The 20,648-nt window shown below is 35.6% G+C and overlaps 1 protein-coding gene and 1 long non-coding RNA gene across 3 annotated transcripts; one reads left to right on the forward strand and one right to left on the reverse strand.

The window, feature by feature from the left end:
• On the forward strand, window positions 7,161-9,038 carry LOC110264324. 2 transcript variants are annotated; one of them, XM_021106204.1, is made up of 2 exons: window positions 7,161-7,852; window positions 8,964-9,038. In XM_021106204.1, exon 1 carries the CDS (start codon window positions 7,199-7,201, stop codon window positions 7,793-7,795), a length of 597 nt encoding a protein of 198 aa, XP_020961863.1. In that variant the 5' UTR covers window positions 7,161-7,198; the 3' UTR covers window positions 7,796-7,852; window positions 8,964-9,038. The 2 variants fall into 2 exon arrangements, with proteins under 2 accessions (XP_020961863.1, XP_020961862.1); XM_021106203.1 differs by having other exon boundaries at window positions 7,162-7,857; window positions 8,969-9,032.
• Window positions 13,785-14,348, reverse strand: LOC110264714. The gene is made up of 3 exons (XR_002350886.1): window positions 14,066-14,348; window positions 13,903-13,971; window positions 13,785-13,827 (listed from the first exon to the last, which is right to left on the reverse strand). It is a non-coding gene; the product is annotated as an uncharacterized LOC110264714 (long non-coding RNA).

Genomic DNA, 20,648 nt, shown 5'->3' on the forward strand with positions numbered 1-20,648 from the left:
ATGAATGCCTCTTTTTAGTAGTTGTTATCTTTAATTGCTTGGTTTATTTTCTTGCCTCTTTTTACCAACCCAACCCCTTGGATACCATAACCAATAATATGCATATCTTACTGCAATTCCTTGAGAGACGACCAGAGGTTTAAATACTTCGGTTACTTTTATTGGGTTGGACTTGTGACAACCAAAACATTTAAACTTTGATTTAAGCATTACTTGTCAGTTGGGAACTATACTATCAATGGAATTATTTTGTGTGAAAATTCTTAACCTACGATTTTGCTCTCATCAAGCCGCCATCACTAAGGTGGATTCCTTCTCTTAATCCCCTTTTCTTATGTTATTTTTCTGTTTTCTATTATGTTTTATTATCTGTTCTCTTGTTCTTGTTGCATGATCATTTCTATCTATATCTTAAGGCTATAAAATGTTCCGTATATCTCTCACCTTATTTAAAAGAAAATTTTATTTGAAAAAAAAATTAAGTTGCATGAATTTCGAGTTTATCTTAAGAATAGTTCAATTATCTTGATGTGGTGGTGTTGCTTTTGTTTTTTGAATGTATGAATGAACAGTGCATATTTGAAGTTGAAATTAAGAATGTTGGCTCTTGAAAGAATGATGATAAAAGTTAAGTATTATTGGTAATCTGAAAAATTCAAAAAATTGATTCTTGAAGCAAGAAAAGTAGCAAAAAAGCAAGATGCAATAACAAGAAAAAAATTTTGCATGCGAAAAAAAAAAAGCAAGCTGAAAAAGAAATAAAAGTAGAAAAAGCCAATAGTTCTTTAAACCAAAAGGCAAGGGTAAATGGATCCAAGGCTTTGAGCATCAATGGTTAGGAGGGCCTAAAAGGAGTAAAATATTGGCTTAATCACTCCAAATGAAAAGTGTCCCTAACTATATGCTTGTGGTGTGAAGGTATCAAGTGAAAAGCTTGAGACTGAGCAGTTAAAGTCGTGATCCAAAATAAAAAGAGTGTGCTTAAGAACTCTGGATACCTCTATCTAGGAATTCTAGCAAAGCTAAATCATAATCCGAAAGGATTCACCCAGTTAAGTGTCTGTGCCATTTATGTATCCGGTGGTAATACTAGAAAATAAAGTGCTTAGGGTCACGGCCAAGACTCTAAAAAGTTATGTTCAAGAATAAAAAAGAACTGAACTAGGAGAGTCAATAATATAATCTGGATTCTAAGTTCCTAAGGATGCCAACACTTCTGAGTTTCAATCGATAGTGAGATGCCAAAACTATTCAAAAGCAAAAAACTACTAAGTCAGGCTCATCTAACTGAAACTGAGCTTCATTGAAAACTCTGAGATTTATTGTGTCTTACTCTTCTTTTTATCCTACTTTGTTTTTAGTTTCTTGGAGACAAGCAAAAGTTTAAGTTTTGTGTTCTGATAAGCGGATATTTTATACACTTTTTGCCATCATTTTCATATAGTTTTTAGTATGTTTTGTTTAAGTTTTATTACGTTTTCATAGGTTTTAGTGCAAAATTCACATTTTTGGATTCTACTTTGAGTTTGTATGTTTTTATGCAATTTCAGGTATTTTCTGGTTGAAATTGAGGAGCTAGAGCAGAAGTCTGATTCAGAGGCAGAGAAAGCATTGCAGATGCTGCCAGGATCTGACCTCCTTGCACTTGAAAGAGCTTTTCTGGAGTTACAAAAGTTCAAATGGAGCTTTAACGGCTATAGAAAGCTAAAATATAGAGCTTTCCATCAATGTATAATAGTTTATACTTTACTTCAGAATTAAAGGCACAAAACTGACGTTCAATGCCAGCCTCCTTCCCTATTCTGACGTCCAACACCCACAAGGAGGAGACCACCGTCCAACGCCCAAAAGGGGGCTCCTAGCAAGCGTTCAATGCCCCTAGGCCCTCCTAGCACGTGGATCTCAATCAAGCTCAGCCCAAACACTCACCAAGTGGGCCCCGAATGTAGATTTTAGCACTAAACACTGTTTTACCCTTATGTAATCTTTAGTCATTAGTTTAGTATTAAAAGGAGAAGATCGCCCTTGTTTAGGATCTCTTCTGGCATATTTTGAATTCAACATTGTATTCTCTATCAGTATGAGTTTCTAAACCTCCTAGGTGGAGGGGAGGAGCTCTGCTGATTTTGATGGATTAATAAAGTATTACTATTTTATCTTCAATCCGTGTTTGATTTTCTATTCTAAGATGTATCTTCGTTCTTCATCCTTATGAATGCGTTGAACTGGCATAAGGTTATCTCATTCTACATGGTTCAAAGTAAGTCTTTCATCGGACAATGATGAACCACTAGCTTGATTATACATCTCTTAGATGGCTAATCCACGACTTCGTTGAGGACTTCTCGAGACATCAGTTCAGCCGAGGTATGGGGAGATTAGGGTCTTTGTGGTAGAGGCTAGAACCAAAGGCACAGTATTCTCTAATCCAGAAGATTCGACCTTGTTTATGGCGTTTTGAGTAGGATCACTAAGGAGAATGGACTGTAGGAGCTTCACCCTCAATCAGACTGGATCCGCACTAACCCTAGGGTTCAGATCTGAAGGAGCATTGGCGACCTCTCAAGAAAGGTGTTGATCACATACAGCCTGCCATAGAAGAAATCATTCATAGTTGGAAGAGATAATAAGACCGGATTAATCCAGAAGAACACAGCATCTCCAAGCCTTAACCATCTTCTTATCATTGCTTTCACCATCAATTGAGTAACATTTTCTTTATTTTACTTTTATGCGCTTTAAATGACCAACCAACTTTTCTATCCGCCTGACTAAGATCTACAAGATAACCTTAGCCTGCTTCAAATCACAATCCTCGTGGGATCGATCCTGACTCACTCAGGTATTACTTGGACGACCCAGTGTACTTGCTGGTTCAGTTGTACGAAGTTTAATTCTGCGTACCATCTATCTAGCCAGCATAAACTCCATGAGTCATAGCTAGACTCTTATGACTATTATACTTTGATATATCTATATATATGTCGTGATATCTGTATGCATATCTTGTGCCTTACGTTATAGTTTCGTGTGAATGTTTTGCGCTTTTCAAACTTTGTTTTTTGAGCTTAATCTTCATCGGGTGAAGAGCGAAATTCTCGCGCGATCTAGAATTTTCACAAATAAATTTCCATTGTAAGTATAGCTTCTAGATCAACAAGAATTCCTTTCTTACAAAAACTTTGGTTGTCACAAGTAACAAAACCCAATAAAATTTATAACCGAAGTATTTAAACCTCGGGTCGTCTTCTCAAGGAATTGCAGGGAAGTATGATTTATTATTGGTTATGAAAAAAGTGTATTTTTGGGTTTTTGAAATGTGGAACAAATAATTTAATTAACGAGAAAAATAAATTAATAATTAGAAAATCTCTTGGCAAGGTATGACAACTGGAAGTCCTATCCTAGTTATCCTTATCAGGTGTGATGAGAATTGTTTGTTGCTCCCACTTAGTTAACCCTTACTTAATAAAGGAAAGTCAAGTGGACTAATTAATTTGATCCTCAAGTCCTAGTCAACTTCTGTGGAAAGACTAGCTTTAGAGCGATTCGAATCAATTAGCAACTCTAATTTCAATCAACAGCTGAGTTTGATAACTCAAGTGTTACAAATTACTTAACCAAAGCCAAAAAGGGAAATAAATCTAATTTGAATTGGAAGCAATCATAAATAGAATAAAACAATTATTAATCTGAAATACCTCGAATTATATTAAATAGAATATTCAAATCTAACATGGAAAAATTCATAAGCCAATTCGGAAAGATAAATATCAATTAAAGTAATGAAATAATTAAAAGTAGAAAATAAATTAAAGGAACATTGAACCTGTGATTGAAGAGATCATAGGTTAAACATAATAGAAATCCTAAATCCTAATCCTAAGAGAGAGGAAAGAGTCTCTCTCTCTAAAAGCTACATCTAATCCTAAAATTATGAATATTGTATCTATCACTAAGTTGTTGTTTGATTCCTCCATTCTCTGGCTTATATTCTGTGTTTATGACTTGGATTTGGGCCGAAAAAGGGTCCAGAAATCGCTGGGGGCGCTTTCTGCAGATTCTTGTACGTGGCGTCTGTCACGCGTTCGCGTGGGTCACGCGTTCGCGTCATCTGGGAGTTTTTCTTGTCACGCGTACGCATCGGTCACGCGTACGCATCATTTGCGTTCTGCTCAAGGCACGCCTCTGCGTCGTCCACGCGTACGCGTCGTCCATGCGTTCGCGTCGCTGCCTTTTCTTCAAAACTCTATTTTTGTATGTTTCTTTTCTGTCCTCTAAGCCATTCCTACCCTATGAAACCTGAAAATACTTAACACACAAATCACGGCATCAAATGGTATTAAAGGATATTTAAAATTAATATTTTTAAAGCATAGGAAACATGTTTTTCATATATATCATAAAATAATGAAGGGAAGGTAAAACCATGCAATTTACATGAATAAGTGGGTGAAGGATTGAATAAATCACTTAAATTGAGCACAAAATATATCATAAAATATAGGTTTATCATCGGGCTTCTAGAATTATTATTTCTTTCTATATATGAATATGTACAAGCTTTAGAATTGTCGTAACCTTTGATTAACCTTTGCTTTACGACGCGAGGTAAGGCCTAGGGTAATTAGGGTGTTACATAGTTTGAAGAAGAAAGTTACGCATTCTGGACGGTTAGTTCAATAGACTAGAATCGACAAGTAATCAAAACTAAGGGGTTGAAACCGAAGTGTATTGGGCCATTTGAAGTATTAAGACGGATTAGTGGCCGAGTGGCATATTGAATAGTATTACCGCCGTATCCTTTGACCCTGCACGACGTACCACACATTTCACAGCTTTGGTAATATACTTCTGAGGTAAGCCATGTCTTAGAACCTGAGGCAGTTCAATTGAAAAGGGGATTTGACATTTCAAGTAACTCCAGTTAGAATTGACGATACCAGTATTAAGCAACTATGTGAAAAAGAAGTGTCGTTAGTTAAGGTTGCTTGGAGTCGAGCTGGAATTGAGGAGTACACTGGGAACTTGAGTCAGAAATGTGGAAAGACTACCCATACCTATTTTCAGGTAACTGAATCTGAATTTTGAGGACAAAATTCTTAATTAGGTTGGCAAAACCCTTTAAATTAAGGTAGTGTATATGTGAAATTGGAACTCATTTGAAGAGATTGAAAGCATAATTGAGCCTTGGGTGCTGAGGTTTTGGTATTGAAGGCTTGTGACCTTATCAATTTGGGTGTTTTTGGCTTAGGAGAGAAATTGGTCAAGGTATGGTTTTGGTTTCTCGTATGTAATATATAATATCTTGTGAAAACTTAGGCTAGACGACCAAAGGATAAGATGAATCATATGTTGGTCTACATGTGGTAGTTTTGATTATTGAATTATGTGTTGTTTGATGTGGGTATTAGGTATGTTGTTGTTAAATGGATGTGGTGGATGGTTGATGAAATAATGATTATTATGAAAAACAATGATATATTGATGATTGAGTATAAATGTGGTGTTGAATGTGAATGGTTGGGGTTGGAATTGGCAAAATTGTGTATGGAAGTGTATGATGTAAATGTAAAATAATAATATGCAGTTTGGTATATTTTGATGTTGTTTGAAATTTGGAGTGCAGGTTTGAGTTGGAAAATGTGGTAAAAATAGAGGTTGGTATTTTAGATGAAAAACTTGATTTTAACGAACTTTGGCGATCCATAATTGGAGTTTCGAATTTTGGATTGGAATGAAATTTATTTCAAATTAAAGATACACATTTATATACCAAATTTTAATACCCAAACACATATAAACAAGGGATTTATTAGGGTTTGAGGATCCTTACCTTAACCGTACCTCAAGCTAATAAAAATTCGCTAATTCCTTAAACTAATCGGATCCTATAACATCAAAAATCAAAGATTGAAAATGAAATTGTGATTTTCTTACCAAATTGAGTACCGGACTTTGTAGAGCTTGACACTACAGTCGCGTGGCCGTAAACGGTGTGGCGATCGAAACTCAGAGTTGAAAGATATGTGGATTTGAATGGGAAACAAGGGTTTGGGAATTTTTCTTCTCTTTCCTTATGTGTTCCAATGTGAAACAGCAAGGAAGGAGGAAGGAATGAGCTGAGCTCATTTGGTTAAGTGAACTAGTTGGGTTTTTCGGCCCGTTATGGATCTGGTAGATCAGTTTGGCCTATTCAGTCTAATTTTAGATCAAACTTTTTAAAATTAATGTCAAAATTCGTATTTTAATTAATTCTTCCTCATTAAACTATAAAATTCTATTTTCTAATTTTTTTAATTAATATTTAAATATCTAGTTTACACTGTAAACGAGATATATAAAAATTGAAAAAAATTCATATATCTCGTTTACACAATATAAATAAGATAAAATAACGTATTTTCGTAATAATTTTTAAAATTATTTATTTTAGTAAATAAAGAGTTCCGTTAGGGAGACATTGACTTATTTGTACAATGTGTACAATGGACTATGAGTTATATGAGTTACAAAATGAACATCCTAATTTTTGGATTCATCAAGGATCAAACTCTTAATATTTCGGATCGAAAGTTTTAATACCATGTCATGATACCACTCATCCCAAAAACTTCAGCTAATAAAAAAAACTAACACTAATAATTATATCTCTAATACTTCCTAAATTTCCATTGTACACATTGTACAAATATTCTATTGGCTCCTCGAACTCTCCCTTTTTGATAATTATGATTCCGGTTTTTATGTTTTCTCGATTTGAGCCAAGCTGAACCATCCCCGCCATAAATACTTGTGAGAAAGAGTAAGGAAAATACAAAGACACGTAGCATTCTTACCTCACATGCCAGAAAGGTAATATACTACTCAAGGAACGGTTGAAACTTGAAAGTAGACATATTATACTTGTCTTCTTGGGTGGTAAACCTCGGTCATATTAATATGAATTTGATATGTACGTAATAATTAAAAAGTTATGCTGCGAGATTGGAAGGCTATGCTTTATGGAGGACTTTCCCTCTTTGTTTTGATTTTGTATAGAGGAACCTTTATCCCCAATTTGTATTATCCTTCTCATCTTATTGAATTTCTCTTTTACTTTTAATAAAAAAAAATCCAATAATTGAAATAAATAAATAAATAAATGTTAAATCTACTGATGCTTTATTATTTTTTTTTATCCTTGCTAGATAACAGCATGAGCAAACCTACGCTTGAAAAAATGGAGATTGGAACTGATGCATCCTTAGAAGGCATTCCATCTAAAGTAAAGAAGTCAGAAAAACACAACTGTTCTGATGTTGAAACAAAATTACAACCTTCGGGTGCAAAGGAGCCAAAGGAACCCAAGCAGTTGAATGAAGATAATTTGAATATTGTTCTTGACCAGTGCAATGAAAGTGAGGTTGGTCTGACTGATAGAGCTGAAGGAAGAAGAGAAGTATTACAAGAAGATCCTAAGCCAATGCAGTTGGAAGAATGCACACCATCTGAACAGAATAATAACACTGAAGCAAATGTCAAGGAATCAAATGTGACTCCGAAAGCTGTTTATATGAATGAGATGGGTGAACCTGTAAAATCTGAGAAAAAGAAGAGAAGGAAGAGAAAAGATATGGATTTGGACGAAAGAACAACTACAAAAGAAGAGTGCACACCATCTGAACAGAATAATACAGATGCAAATGTCGGTGAATTAAATGTGACTTCAAAAGTTGCTGTTTCAAAAGTTGTTGTGGTTGGACTCAGTGCAGTAGAAAAATCAGAGAAGAAAAGACAGACAAGAAAAAGATAAGGATTCAGATGTAGGAACAACGACAACTACAATATTTTGAGGTATTTATAATCTCTTACTAGGTTAAAATTAAAAAATCCTAAGCTCATAATATAAAGTCTAATTTAGTAACTAAATAAATAAAATCAAAATAAATCAAACTAAATTGAACATTCTAAAAATATAAAATAATTTTAAAAAAATAATACTTGATCTCTTCGTATCACGAACATTTAAAGTACGTATTATTTTTTTTCTCCTCAAAAAGATTCATCTTTGAATTTTGTAGTTAAGAACATAGTGCATGAAAAGAACAAATATAAGAAAGATAATTTTTTTTAACTTTCTTTTTGTTTGCCTTTTTTTTCTCTTTGCATTGTATGCTTTTTTTATTTTTTTAAATAATGAAATCAACAAGATAAACAAAAATAATAATAAAACACAAGGGAGACAAAGATGACAAGAACATAAAGAAGCACATGGGAGACAATGAATTTTTTTGGTTTTCTTTTTTTTACAAGGAGAACAAATATAGATTGATGAGGATTAATCTAATACCTGAAATCTGATACCAAATGATAAGAATTTAAACGGAGTAAAAAGATATATTGAAATTGAAATAGAAACAAAAGAGATAGATTGAAATTGAATACACAAAGAATCACTCTACTTTCTACTCAATTTTTTGACGCAACAAAAAAGGCTCCTCAACCTAATTTGTCCACACCATAGTTTGGGAATTGAATCGAAGGGACTCTTCAACCTTTTATCCAATTTTTTTATGCAATAATAGAGAGACTCGTTCACTCACTTGTTCACATAATAGTTTTATTACGAAACTAAAGAGAGGTTTTCACACCTCTAATCAGTAAATGATAACTATAATATTTTATGAGGTATTTATAACCTCTTATTTGATTAAAATAAAGAAAATTCTAAACCCATAACATAAAACTCAATTTAGTAACTAAATAAATAAACAAAATCAAAATAAATTAAACATTCTAAAAATATAAAATAATTTTTAAATAATACTTGATCTCTTCATTTCACGAACATTTGAAGCACGTATCAAAACATCATGTTGGTTCTAATATCTTCAAATTCCTCTCTACTAATTGTTATATCTTCTTCACCCGTACTGATTGTTGCATCTGTTTTTATGTGCGCATAAAGTTGGTAATATAGAATTAAAATAAGTGTCCTTGATGATTCTTGTGCCAATTTCACTCACTTAGAAATAGTGTTTTCCTGAAATTTGGAAAAGTGTACAGTAAAATCCTAATAAGTATATTATAAAATTTTTAGATAGTATAATTGACACATAAGGAACTATATTAATTAAATCACAATATTTCCTGTTTCCGTAACGGGGTAAGTATATCACCAATTATCACAGTGCTACTTTCGAATGCTTGAAGTGCAAAATTATCATATACACCAACTATCACAGTGCTACTTTCGAATGCTTGAAGTGCAAAATTATCGTATACAGTATTTCAGCAACCCTTCTCTTATCTAATATGCCACTATGAAGAACAACTAAACTTTCAGCAGATATATACACATTAGTTACATTGTCTCATGTTTTGCATATATGCAATTTCAAATTAAAACTCCTTTGTTTTTGCAGGTCATGTACTTAATTTATCTTATTATATTTATGTATGATTTGTGTATTAAAAGATCAATATATATTTATTTAGTATACAAATAAATTAAGTGATTAATTTCTTTTGTTATATTAATATTTAATCTGATTAAAAAAATCTATATATAAATTGGCGTAGTTAATCTTTTCGGAAAAGCTCTGCATACAAGTCATTAGGGCTTGTATGCTTTACAAGCTCATTAAACAATAAAATCAAAATACGCGCTGCTCCACGTACGTTGATTATACGCGCTATATAAGATTCCGCGTATATCTAACTACCAAATTTAAAATATTTGTTTCCTTCTTCGTTTTCGTTATTTTGAGATTTGGTTGTTCTTCTCGTGCGTCTTCCCTCGTTCTTCTCCATCGTTCTTTTCCTCTCGCTTTCTCACTGGTATGTTCTTCGTTTACGTTACTTTTTTCTCTCTCTGCAACTCGATCTTCGTTTTCTATTTTGATTTGTTGTTTTCTGAAATCAAAGTTTGAACTCGTTTTGAAGATAATGGATCATTCCACCTCAGCTTCTCAGCTGAATCCAGGCGAAGTGGATTATGAATTTGAATCTAACGAAGTTCCTGAGGTTTGATCTACATAATGAATTTTCTTTCAGTAATTTGTATAGCATTGTGTAGTTGAAAATTGCTGAACATTGACTGTGAAACTAACACGTTAACATGAATCTGTCGATTCAATGTATTAGTTGTGATTAATTACCTGGAATTTATAGTAGACGCTCGGGTGTAGATCAGGTCTTTTTTTGGGTGTATTTTTGCTAGAAGTGTGGGTGTATCTACACTACTGATTTTGTTATTTTAATTGAGTTGTTGTTGTTCAGGTGTATTATATCAGACATGATTAGGTGTGTTTTTAGTTTTTGACATGGTGTATTCTGCAGCCTGTGTATTTACAGTTTATGGCTTTAAAGGTCATTGTGTAGTTGAGTTGTTGCGGTTCGGCTGTATCATATTAGGCATGATTGGGTGTATTTGAATCATATCTATGGGTGTATTCACAGTTTCTGACACGGTGTATTGTGCAGCCTCTCTCAGTTGTTGATGACGAGCTTGTTCCGAAAGTTAGAATGACCTTTACCACCCTTGAAGATGCTGAAAAATTTTACAGGAACTACGCCAAGGCTGCAGGTTTCTCTACAAGAGTTCGGTGCACAAATAGGAAGGGAAACGAGATTAAAAATCAACTGATTACATGTAGCAGAGAGGGAAAATGGAAATCTAAAATATCTCCGACTGAGAAGACCAATCCTACAGCCGGTTTAAACTGTCCTGCAAGAATTTATATACACACATTGAAGGATGTCGGTGCTTGGATTATTTCAAAGGTTGTGCTCGATCATTCACACCCCTGCTGTCCAAGCAAAGCAGAGATGCTCAAACAGCACAGGGAACTAAGCATGTCCATTCGTCGTACAATAGAGAATAACGAGGAGGCCGGTATCAGACCAAGCAAAGCATACCAATCATTTGTTGCGGCTGCCGGGGGTCACCGCAAGTTAAATTTTATCGAAAAGGATGTGAAGAATTACATTACGAGGGAAGTGCGGAATGTTTCCGAACAAGAAGATGCAAAGAAATTCGGGAAATATTTGTTAAGAATGAAAGAGAAGAATCAAAATTTCTTTTTTGAGCTCGAACTCAAGAAGGATCAATCGATTAAGCTGGCTTTTTGGGCCGACGCAAGAAGCAGAGCCGCCTTTGAGTATTTCGGAGACGTCATTTCATTCGACACCACCTACAATACAAACAGGTAACAAACTGCCCCTGTTTATGATGCTAAATTATTTTATTTTTATGAATCCGCATCAGAGGTGTATATTGGCTGTTTCATTGGGTGTATGCGAAGCATTTGTTAAGGTGTAACTAATGATTTTGCATTCTGGACCATGGTAATTTGTTTCAGGTATAATTTGGTCTGTGGTTCTTTCGTCGGGGTGAATCACCACGGTCAGTCAACACTTCTCGGATGCTCTTTGATGAAGAACGAAGAAATTGAATCATTCAAATGGTTATTTCAATGCTGGCTTCGTTGCATGGGAGGAAACGCTCCGAAAGGGTTTCTCACCGATCAGTGCACATCAATGAAAAGGGCTTTAGAGGCCTGTATGCCAACGACAATTCACCGTTGGTGTATTTGGCACATCATGAAGAAGATTCCAAGCAAATTAAACGGGTACAAGGGACATGCCGATATCGAACAAGAAATGAGCCAAGTTGTTTGGAACTCTCATAACAAAGACTCATTTGATAGGAATTGGAACGATTTTTTGCAATCTTTTGGTCTTGCGGACAACAAGTGGCTTTCAGGTAATGTCTTTTTAAAATCTGCAGCAGAGGTGTATATTGCATGTTCCCTCGGGTGTATTTACAGTCTGTGTTTGTGTGTATTATGCAGATCTGTACGAAGACCGTCACATATGGGTTCCTATCTATCTGGATCACCACTTTTGGGCAGGGATGAGAAGCACCCAAAGGAGCGAGAGCATGCATTCATTTTTTAACAAGTATATCACCCGGAACAGCTCGCTTATTCAGTTCGTCAAACAATACGATAATTGCCTCGGAAGCAGGGAGCAAGCAGAGAGAGAATCAGATGCTGCAGATTTTCATACGGTCATACCGTGTGCAACCAAATCCTCCATTGAAGCTCAGTTTCAAGATGCGTACACTCACGCAAAGTTTAGGGAAGTCCAAGCGCAATTCAGAGGAAAGGCGAATTGCATCACCAGATTAAAGAATTCCGCTCTAAGCTATTCAGTATACGAAGTCGGAGAACAAGTTTCCAGCTCAATATTCAACAAGTTCGTGGTTACTTACGACTCAGTTGCAGCCGAGGTAAAATGCGAATGCTTATTATTCGAGTCGAGAGGGATACTGTGCCGTCACGCACTAAGCGTGTTAAGCTTCGAACAAGCAAGCCAAGTGTCACCTAGATACATACTGGAACGATGGAGCAAGAAGATAAAGAGGCGACACACACACATCAAGAGCAGCCACGACGAGCCACTAATGGAGCCAAGAAGCAAGAGGTTCGACCAATTGGTTTTTCGTTCGCAAAATATTTGCGAATTTGCATCCGAATCGGAGGAGCTGACTGCAATTCTGCACCGTGCGTACGATAACGTCATGGCCGAGATGGAAGCATTAAAAAATAAACCTAAATATTAAAGTAAAGAAGACAGAGGCAACTTACAGTGAATTTATTAATGTCCTTTCTCTCATCGCTTGGAGCTTTTTTGTGTAGCGGGTCAAGTATATGACATTTCTGCTTTCTTGTATTTATTAGCCATAACCACCAATGCCCCGAGTGGCAAACAGGAGCAAAAATCTGAAGGATTGCCACATTTCAACAGTGTGTTATTTTATTTGGCATATAAGTAAATAAGCGTACTAACAAATTTAGCAAACGAAAACTTACATATGGATGCGAAGTTAATTTTTTTCTATCTATGAAGGGAATGAAACTCGGGTAGGCTTCCACCCTGAATTCCTTTTTCATTTTCGGTGATACGAATTCCCCCTTTGGGTGATCCGAAAGTGCCATGCACTGCAAGAATTGCGAAACAAGAAATGAAATACTAAACTTACACCCAATTGAACGTAAAAAATACAGCCAAATCAATACAGAAAATACACCTAAAGTTCGTAGAAGTAACACTTACCACAATATCGGGGGGGAGACAGTATATTTGTTCTTGAAACCTCTTTTCATTTTTCTGGTTGAGGATAAGGCAGATGGCAGATACAATCTAGAAATATATGCCGAAATCAATTTTACATTAATAAGCATTGCAATTGACTTTGGTGTAAAAACATTAATGTTATTCTAATATTACCTGAGATTCTATATCACTTTTTGCCTGGAGGGATACAAGGTGCATTCTCATCAAAATATATTCTCCTTGGCCAATCAGAGTGCACATTTCCTCATACTCGTTAGTATTGCCATCTGCATCTTCCTTCAGTCTCGTCCCCCAGATGTAGCACTTTTGTTTCATATCATCCGTAATCTGATATAATCCCACAGGAGTTCGAAACTTTGCAGAACTTTCTCCCCCAGTCTCTCTCTGAATTTGTGGACTTTTGTTCTTCCCCTTCGCCGCACTGCTTGCTATTTTTTGGACCAAATCGTCCAATTGTTCTATCAAATTTGCAGATTCAGGAGATTTTGCCCTTTCTGTCTCCTGCGTTAACGCTCCCTCCTGGCTTGAATAAGTCAAGCCAAGGCTGGTTCTCCCTGCAAAACAAGAAACAATTATTAGCATACAAAACACACCAAAATATGAAATAGACAGCCCAGCAAGACATACCCCTCTGCAGTAGATTTATCAACATTTTGCCCTAGCCATTCATCTAGTTCGTCACTTGATATTTCATATGTCTCACTACATTCATAAAAGAAGACGTTAACAAAAATAATTACGATGATAGACGGTAATATAGCTTACGAGGTACTGTACCCGTCAAAGTATTGATCTTCTTTAGGAGGTGAATCCTCCACAACAACTTTTTTCTTTTTTGGTTGTGTTCTGGGTGGAAAAAAAAGAGTACCAATCAGAAATAAGAAATTAATTTTATCACAGAATAGTCGTCTAATCTAATTATATACAAAGAAGTGCTTACTTTTTTGGTGTTGTTTTTGTTTTTTTCTTCTCCTTCTCCTTCTCTGCAGGTGATGATTCTTCGCTCCTATAAGTTAATAATAGACACTTCAGTTAATACACGAAATCTTTATAATGAAGCCAAAAGAAATGAGTAATAATTTTAGGACATTACTCATCACTTGGTTCAGATTCAGATTCTGAATCAGAATCTGACTCCTCTTGCCTCTGCTTTCTTTTTCTGGAGTCCATTCTGGAAGGCAAACAATCATTATTTAGAACATACTAAAAATACACCCAAATGAATTCACAATATACACCTAACTGAATATACAATATACATCCAACGCAGCAAACGAACACACCCAGCTTAATAAACTACACACACCCAACGTGATCAACAAAATACACCCAACTCGAAAAAGAAATTACACCCAAGTATGGTACTTACTTTTTCCCCTTTTTGCTGGGGTATTTTCTTCCTGAATCCTCTGAGTCTTCTTGAGTCTCAGATTCAGAGGTAGAAGTGTCAATGTCAGTAGCTGTTTCTGTCTCCGAAGACGATGTTGGACTCGCCTTCCTTTTTTTGTTTTTTTGATTTCTTGTTTTTTTTTTATTTTTTTTCTTTTTTTTTCATTTTTTCTCTTGCTCTTGTCTCCGCCATCTTCACAATTCCCTGAAACATTAGATATTTTAGCTAGCAGCATTCAGGTAAATAAAAATACAAGCAACATATTATGTTTACTTACCAAAATTTCCTCTCTTTCTGCAGTCATTCTTTCCACCAACTGCTCCTTAGTCCAGTTGGCAATCCAAGGCTTTGGTGGTCTTTCAGCCCTCTTCTTGCCTTTGTTTTCAGAAAGATGAAAGTATATTATCATCACGGCAAAGAGGCAGCCATCAATTGCCTTCTTCTTCTTCTCCTGGTAGTCTGTGATGCCCTTGATCAAGAAGGTCAAAACATGCCCCCCCAGGTTCTCTCTGATATGCCGTCCATCTTAAAAATTGGGGCCAGGTGCACGGGTGATATTTTGTTTATCGTCGTTGGCAAAAGGAACGCCATCTGTATGTAGAGGATGAATATCCTCTTGAACATCAGGCGTTCCTCTTCGTTGCCAACGCCGATTTCCATCATTTCATCGGTAAGACTTTTGAGGGTCTTACCCTGGAATCTTCTATAAATTATTTTGTCATCATCAGAAAGTTGTTTATACTCAACTTTCTCAGGAAACAGATTTCCTACAAAAAGGAAAACAACAAAGTATCAAAGTCGGTTCAAATACACCCAAGCATCAACTTAATATACACCTATAATTTTGAGCTAGTTACCTGTTGCATTGATGCCAAGCGCATCACCTATTGTTTTTGGTGTTATTTGGAAAGAACCATATCCTGTCTTCAGTCTGTTCTCCCCAAGTTTGAAGTTGTTTGTCAGTTCCCTTAAGAGTTGGTGATCCACCCTGAGTGGTGGGATGTGCATCAACCCACCGAATCCGAGATCCCTCACAATTACCTTCTTCTCCTCAGTCATGTTTCTGAACTTATCACTCAGGAGATGTGTGGCACACTTAAGGTCTTTTGTTTTGTTTCTTGCTGCCATTTTCTCTGAAACGAAAAATACACCCAAAGACATCAGTACGATACACTCATATATATGAGTCAGATACACCCATTGATAACAGTGAGATACACCCATAGATATTATTCAGATACATCCATATATATCAGTCAGATATCAGTCAAACATGCTTCAATATCAAGCCACATTACAAGTTCAAGGAGTATACACCCCCCCAATCTACGGAATAAACCCCCAAAAATCAACAACAATAGCAGGAGAACTTAGAACAAGAACGTAGAACGACGTAGAACTTAGAAGAACGACGTAGAACTTAGAACAGTGTAACAAAGAAGCAAGAAGTAAAACCTAGAAGAACGACGTAGAAGAAAAGTAAAATATACAGGAATCTTAACGAACTTACGTTGAGTATTGTTGCTTTGCTTCAGATTCTTCACGGAGAGTTTGATGGTGTTTTGATGGAGGTTTCGAAAAACGATTTGTATGTTTTGAACTTTGATTTTCGCTCGAAAATGGAAGGGTTTCCTTGTTTTCGAAGCGTTTTGAGAAGTGGAAGAAGTGGAAGAGTTTCCCATACGTAACGGTTGTAGTGTTGAGCGCGTGATTTTGACGCGCCATGTTATCTCTCTTTATGCGTGTGGCTTCTATTTGGGCTGGGCCAACTTGTAAGCTTGTAAGCTTGTATGTGTAGCCCAGCCCTAATCTTTTTTAATATGTTAGTTTATACTAATTTGTATATTTTTAAGAAATTCTTTTTCCAATTGGTAAATGTTTGAAGCACATTTTAACTAAATTTATAAAAAAATAAATAGATAAATTTAGGTTAAGTATGATTTTGGTCCTTAAGGTAAGGGTTGAAAATTTTTTTCGTCCTCAAACTTTTTTTGCTTACAAAATCGTCCTTAAAGTTTAACTTAATTTTAAAATCGTCCTTCGAACGAAAATATCCTTCCCATTTCTTTCCCAAAATCAACTAGATGCAGAACCAGAAGATGAAGCTGAAGCAGAAGCCGAAGCAACACCAATGAAATAACAACAACCAGAAGCAGAAGAACAACAACAATGGATAATAGAATCAGAAGAACAACATCAGAAAATCATCATCATCATCGTCGTCATCATCATAAAAACTCATAACTCATAACTCAGAACTCAAAAAAACAAGAATCCAGAACTCAGAAAAATAAGAAAACCATCATCATCATCATTGTTAAAACTCAGAACTATTAACAAAATTCAGAACTAAAATTCTTCCTCTTTTATTAACAAAACTCAGATGCAATTACAATATTCAGAAATTTCCAAATTCATCTTCAATTACAAGAACTAAAAGTCTATAAATATAATTACCAAAAAATCCTCTAGAAACCCTTGTCGCAAATTTCGCACATGACCATCACCCAGAGGAAGAGACACTGTTGGAGGACGCGATGAACACGACGACCACCACCACCTCTTCGACGACGACGAGGAACACGAGGGCGCGGGCCAGATGCGACGCAGCGAGGCGAGGGCGCAAGTCTCGGCGCTGTGAGGTCGAGGTGCGGCGAGACGAGGGCGAGGGCAAAGGCGAGGAGGAGGAGCAGAAACGGCGAGCGGCACGCGACGTCCACCCTTGCGGTGAGATCCAGCGGCAAGGACCGAACGACGAGGAGCAGGAGTGGCGATGGCGAGGAACAGTGGCGATGGCCCTTCCCTTTCCCTTCCCCTCTTCTTCCTTGAACCAACCCCCCTCCCCCAGCGTGATACCCTTCCCCCTTCCCTTTAACCTGTTTTCTTTTTTTTTTAATTAGGAGTATTTTTGGAATAAAAATTAAAACTTTGGTAAAAAAGACAATTTTAAAACTAAATTAAACCTTAGGGACCATTTTATAAGCAAAAAAGATTGGAAACGAAAATAATTTTTAATCCCTATCTTAAGGACTAAAATCATACTTAACCCATAAATTTACTATTATTTAAATGTAAAATTAACTACGAAAATTGTTTTCCTAGTGTGTTTTCTGCACTTTGTGCAGACTACTTCGTAAATTTAGTTTATTTTTTGGTTTTTTAATCCATATACAGAATGAGTACATATATGAATAACAAAGTTTCTCGCACGTTGTTGGTTATTTTTTTTTGTTATATCGATATTTAATCTAATTACAAAAAATGAGTATATAAAATTTGGAATGGTTAATATTAATTTATATCTTTTTAAAAAATTTTTCAAATGATAATTTTTAGAGCTTATTTTAACTAATAAAAAAGATTAAATAAATAAATGAATTTGTTATTATATAAAGGTTTACAAAATACATTAAAAATATTAACAGAATATATATATAAAATGATCAAGACTAAATTTCTCAAGTAAATAGAGAATTACATGGTAGGCATTGACGCTCCAAAACATAAAATTATATACAAAGAAGTCAATATAAAATATAACAATTGTATATCATTCTCATTCTATTTTAGGATCTTTACAACATCAAAAAGCATAGCAATACGATCATCATTCTGAAATTGCAACATCCATATCTGCTTTGGCAATTTAAAATCTAACAATATTTGTAATGCTTAAGGACTACGAATTTTATTTGCTCTTGATTAGTATGTAGCACGATTATCTTTTAGGAACAAATTTTTTAGTTAAAATTAGAGTACACATGGTATGGAGAAGATGTCATGGAGGTAAATTACTATTATCCTAAACAAAATTCAAGTTAAATAAATGAGAGAAAAAAGATACCTACTCAAACTAACTTAGATAAAGTTATAAAAGTCAACATTGGAAAATAGTCATGTGCGGTAAAGATTTGAGACCTGTAAAGCAAGAACATCCATGTCATCCTAATTTATTGTCTCTGAGTACACCTGTAAAAGCTACCTTTCTTTTCAAGACGTTCATGTCTCCACCAACTTTAACATGAGGACCACTTTCTTCATTTCCAAATGAAACTCTTCGAAGTTACTGCTTTACAAAATTAGAATACTTCGTCGTGATTTTCAGTTTGATCTGTCAAATTAAAAGAGGGTAACAAAAAGTATATCCTCTCTTAATAATACTTTATTTATTTATTTTTTTAACAAAAGAGTTCAACAATAAATAAAGCAAGAACAACAACATGCAACCAGAAAAGTAAAAAAAAAAAAAAACAAAAACAAAAAAAGTAAAAGAAATAATCATAAAGAAGCTCATCAAATATTTTTTGCGTTTCTCCTTCTTATAATGTATTGCTAATTTTGTACTCTTAATTTTGTATCCATGAAAATATCTCCAATCCAAACTTAATAAAACTCTATCAATTCGACTGCAAGATTAACCTCCGAACTATGTAAATTTTCTATCGCTAACCGGAAGTCTATCAGTTGCATATCTTCTTGTATCCAATTCTTAGAATCGACCACAGCCGCTATTAATCTGACAACATCCTTTACCCTCCAGTCCTCCACCTGCACATTCTCATTGAAGTCTCCCATGGAGACTGATATAACCCTGCAATATAACTTAATTCCTCATGGTAAATTTCTCTTCTCTAGTATAAGCTCCATACACCATAGAACACACAATTGAAATTATTTTTAATAAGACCCTTTCAACACACAACCAATGCTCCCCTTTATGATAGCGACTCATTTTAAACATTATTTCATCCCAAATTAACAGCAAACCACTGGAAGCACCCTCCAACCCAACATATTTCCATCCCGCAGCATCACTCCCCCAAATCCTTATTACATCAAATTTCGTCACTACCTGCCTCTTAGTCTCAAACAAGTCTAACATATTCAATTTAAATTTTTTCTTAAAGTTTTTGACCATGTTCAATTTTTCATCACCCTTTAACCCTTAGCATTCCAAGAACAAAATTATTTTAATAAATTATTACATACCATTTTTTTAATTTTTGGGTCTGCAGCGTCATGCTTTCTCTTTCTATTTTGCCAATCTTCTTTTCTGAGCAATTTTTTCATTATGTACTTGGAGGATAGCCATGATATCATCTTTTTCATTGTATAAAATTGCATCTGATTCCAATGCGATGTCTCAAGTTTTCCTATTTTCAAGCATCTACTCCTCCAAAATACTATCTCTGTTTCTGTTACTTCCTTCATTCTTGTCCAAACCACCATCATCAACAATCCTCTTTCCAGCTACTTCTTCATCGTGTTCCGACAGCTCTCCCTCTCCCTTTGTTCAAGAACCCATGCCACTATCATTCACAATGTCATCCCTATCACCCGTTCCTTTATCAACGTTTTCTGCACCATCATCATCAACATACATACCCAACCCACCTGTCCCTCCATTCAATGTCACTGCCGGGAGAGTAGCGGCTAGATTCTCCACCACCAACTCCTCCTCGATCTACTGACCCAACATAGGGGATGTCAGGATTGAGCATCTCCCTTGCCACATTGAGCCTCCTTTGCTGTGGCCAGCCTTTAGCTTTCCTCCTTCAACACTGATTCGATCTCCCTCGGTCACCTCTGCACCCATCTCCAGCGCAAGTATCGCAGATGTAGCTTCCTACACACTTGCCGTAGACCCTTCCCCAACGTGCCCATCCCTATTGTGGAAATCGTGCTCCATTTTTATCAAGTCTGACCCGGATTCTAGACCCAACCTAACATCACCGAACCGGTTGATTGAGAAAATCAGGCCCAACGATCCTTCCATCCTTTTTGTGGACATCCTTAAATTGTTGGGCCTAGCACAAAGCCTACAAAAAATCTTCTTTTTCTTATTCTTTTTGCCCCTCCTTTCCAGCCCATTAAAGTTACCTTTATAATCTACGTAACTGTATTTTCAGAGTCAGCTTCATAATTAATATAAGCACATCTCAAACAATCCGCTCTCCCTTTAATTCCTTCATAAATTAGTTGATATGTTACTGTTTTTACCTGATTTTGTTTTGAATGATTATTAATCCACTCATTCAAAATAATTCCAGGAATTACCAACCTGTCTTTATCTTTTCTGTCTTCCCTCAACTCTCCCATCACCACATCAACTGCCTGGTCGTTGAAAACTGCC

This window comes from Arachis ipaensis, chromosome B07 (genome assembly GCF_000816755.2).
Source record: "Arachis ipaensis cultivar K30076 chromosome B07, Araip1.1, whole genome shotgun sequence".
Lineage (NCBI taxonomy): Eukaryota > Viridiplantae > Streptophyta > Magnoliopsida > Fabales > Fabaceae > Arachis > Arachis ipaensis.

What these genes read in the sequence shown, in the direction of transcription:
- LOC110264324 (XM_021106204.1), top strand. Translation starts at nt 7,199, where the DNA reads ATGAGCAAACCTACGCTTGAAAAAATGGAGATTGGAACTGATGCATCC.